This window comes from Euprymna scolopes, chromosome 22 (genome assembly GCF_053919585.1).
Source record: "Euprymna scolopes isolate OS-2025 chromosome 22, ASM5391958v1, whole genome shotgun sequence".
Classification (NCBI taxonomy): Eukaryota; Metazoa; Mollusca; class Cephalopoda; order Sepiida; family Sepiolidae; genus Euprymna; species Euprymna scolopes.
Genome location: NC_136503.1, coordinates 110,108,115 through 110,111,655, shown reverse-complemented (window position 1 = coordinate 110,111,655; position 3,541 = coordinate 110,108,115). Strand labels below are relative to the sequence as shown.

At 37.7% G+C, this 3,541-nt stretch overlaps 1 protein-coding gene across 1 annotated transcript in view; it reads right to left on the bottom strand.

Moving 5' to 3' along the window:
- Positions 1–1,197: 1,197 nt before the first annotated feature.
- Positions 1,198–3,541, bottom strand: part of LOC145243758 (reelin-like) — a 9,910-nt gene continuing 7,566 nt past the window's right edge. The window contains exon 4 of the mRNA XM_080106801.1: positions 1,198–1,212. Coding sequence (XP_079962927.1) covers positions 1,198–1,212 — 15 coding nt within the window. The remainder of the gene's footprint in view (positions 1,213–3,541) is intronic.

Below are 3,541 nucleotides of genomic sequence, written 5' to 3'. Positions count from 1 at the left end.
CTTGCCTTTGGTAACATTTACATATACATTTGATTTGTATTTTGTTTTTTTCAACTTTTACGCTTTGTTGTCTTAACTCCGAAGGATTAACCTTAGAATTTCCACAGGTCTTCATTAGTTAAAACGAATTATTTTGCAGTTCAAATTGGCGTGAAATAAACAAATCTGACTGACACAGGGTTTGCCATTTCCGGTTGTCGCCGCCGACAACGCTCTTATATTTACAATCGAAAGCGTCGCCAAGATCGTTCGTCGCTGTGTCTGTGTGTGTGAGTGGGGGCAAAGTTGTAACATTCAATAAAATCAACAGCTTTAATTTCTATGAATCGTCATTCGCGTATCGGTGCGAAGTCGAGTGTCGGCGTTCTTGTCTCGTTGAAGAAGTAAGTTTTTTTAACACAGTTGAGTTGGAAATGGATTTCTGCACGTGCATGGCTTGACGATAAGAATAACAATACAAATAACAACAATAATTATTATCTTCAAGTCTCTTCTTAAAGGGACTTTTCGGCTGGCTACGAAGTTACAACTAGCTAATGGACACTCGACACTGTCAATGAGTTATGCGAAACAGACGGACTGTTCCGCTGTATCAAAGTTATTAAGTGTGGTTAGACTGAAACTCATCAAAGCGAGTAATCTAAGTTTCAACTAGCTAATAGACATTCGGCACTTTCAATGAGTTATGCGATCATCGCTACTTGTCCAAAAACGGACTGTTCCGCTGTATCACAGTTATTAAGGGTGGTTAGAGTGTAACTCATCAGAGCCAGTAACCTAACTTACAACTAGCTAGTCAACATTCGACACTGTCATTGAGTTATGCGATACACTGCTAATTGTCCAGAGACGGACTGTTCTACTGTATCACAGTTGTAAAGGGTGGGTAGACTAAAACTCATAAGAGTCAGTAATCTAATTTACAACTAGCTTATCGACAGTAGACACTTTCACTGAGTTTACGTGTGTGTGTGTGTGTGTCTTTGTGTGTGTGTGTGTGTGTGTGTGTGTGTGTGTTTGCTTCGTTAACATTCAGACTGTCCATTTTAAAATCGTTCGGGTATGCTGAAAACGAATATCGCAAGGAAAATTAGCACAGACAAATAGTTTTCGAGATACTAATGCGTGTATTTTGAAATGTAAATCACTGGCGACCATGTTTGAACAGGCAGCATATGAAAGGGGCCAACCCTCAGTTTATTCAGGTATGCGCTGAAAACGAATATCGCAAGGAAAATTAGCAGAGACAAATAGTTTTGGAGCTAGTTTTATTAATGCGTGTATTTTGAAATGTAAATCACTGGCGACCATGTTTGAACAGTTTGAACAGGCGGCATATGAAAGTGGCCAACCCTCAGTTTGTTCAGGTATGCTGAAAACGAATATCGCAAGGAAAATTAGCAGAGACAAATAGTTTTGGAGATAGTTTTATTAATGCGTGTATTTTGAAATGCAAATCACTGGCGACCATGTTTGAACATGCGGCATATGAACGGGGCCAACCCTCAGTTTGTTCAGGTATGCTGAAAACGAATATAGCAAGGAAGATTAGCAGAGACAGACAGACAAACTACTAGTTTTGGAGCTAGTTTTATTAATGCGTGTATTGTGAAATGTAAATCCCTGGCGACCATGTTTGAATAGGGGGCATATGAAAGGGGCCAACCCTCAGTTTGTTCAGGTATGCTGAAAACGAATATCGCAAGGAAAATTAGCACAGACAGACGAATAGTTTTCGAGATAGTAATGCGTGTATTTTGAAATGTAAATCACTGGCGACCATGTTTGAACAGGCGGCATATGAAAGTGGCCAACCCTCAGTTTGTTCAGGTATGCTGAAAACGAATATCGCAAGGAAAATCAGCACAGACTGACTATAGATTCACCATCATAGTATTGAAATATTTTTTATTTTATAAAGGAATCACTACTTATCAAGCCCCAGAGGCCACTCGAGGATAAGGGTTAAAGTGTGTACAGTTGTCAATTGGACAATATCATAGTAATCATTAGAAGTGTAAATTTGGTAAATTGGATTACTTAAGAGGAACGGCTCATCAGGAACTTATGTACATTGGACTTGAAGACGACGAAATAAAAATATAAAGTTGAAAGAACTAGCGAAAAATACCATTTTAACGATGCCTTTCAAATCGTAAACTGCCTGTTTACAGTTTTTTACATTTAAAAAGTGTAAAAAAAAAGCAAACCTTTAGAATCCTAAAAAGATCTCCCGGGAGCATTTTTGCAACATGAAAAATATACAAACCAAAATAAAGAGAGGAGGCAACCCTACTCCAAAATATGGTTTATTACATCGCCTAAAAAAAAGAAGAATCGGGGGCTCCAATAATACGATAATTTGGTGGGGAAGTAAATTGTTTTCTTTTTTCTAACTTGATTGTAAAAAGTTTTTATTGCTAACATTTATTTTCATAAACTCTAACCACACCTCACAACCCTCATCCGGCCGGTCGGTAAAAAAGTTTTTATTTTTTTAAATTTTGTTGAAACCGACAACACACATACGCACGCACACACGCACACATAAGCATCGCTTCTTGTCAGCAAGCTAAAGAAGAGAGAAAGTGGGGGGAAGAAGAGAAAGGATCGTGTTCTCTGCACTGCACGTGCCGGGGTCAAACAGAAGTTAAATGAAATCGATTAAAAATGGCTCCACAAAGTTGTGTCTGAACTTTTTATTCTATGAAACTTAAGATTAATAAAACGAAATAATCGTGACCCGTGGAAATTCCACGGCGAATATTTCGCATTCAATAAGAACAAAACGAAAAAGTAGTGAACAAATAAATATATAAAAAAATGAATGTTACCAAAGGCAAGATAAGTTACCCTTCTACCTACCTAGATCACATTTTTGTTGTTTTAATTTATTTTAAAACGTTTATTTAACACAAACAAAAGTAGCGCACAGTTTTAAGTTAGAACAATAAATAAGTGTCTGACATTTTACAAACATCTTGTGAGACTCGATAATCGCTCCAAACTCGAAAATTAAGCAAAATACTGGTAGCAACACATCCAATAAATGTCAGCAAACGTTCGAACATGTTTTCTTTTCACATTAGCGAAACACTTATCAGAGAAAAAGCGAAAATGAGAAGCAAACACAAATGAAGAAGTCGGTTTTTATCGTTGAGCACAAAAACAACAACAAAAAAAGAGTATCTAATCTAATAGGCCCCGTGCTATAGGTCAATCTCCAAAGTCTGTCCCATCGCATCAGTGTTGTATCCCTGTTTACAAGTACTTTAATGGGATGTGCTCTGATGAATCTATAGCATTTATACCAGTGCCCGGAAAACTTGTCCCGGGAAAACTCGTCTCCGGAAAACTCGTACTGTTCAGTTTGTTCAGGTATGCTGAAAACGAATATCGCAAGGAAAATTAGCAGAGACAAATAGTTTTGGAGCTAGTTTTATTAATGCGTGTATTTTGAAATGTAAATCACTGGCGACCATGTTTGAACAGTTTGAACAGGCGGCATATGAAAGTGGCCAAACCTCAGTTTGTTCAGGTA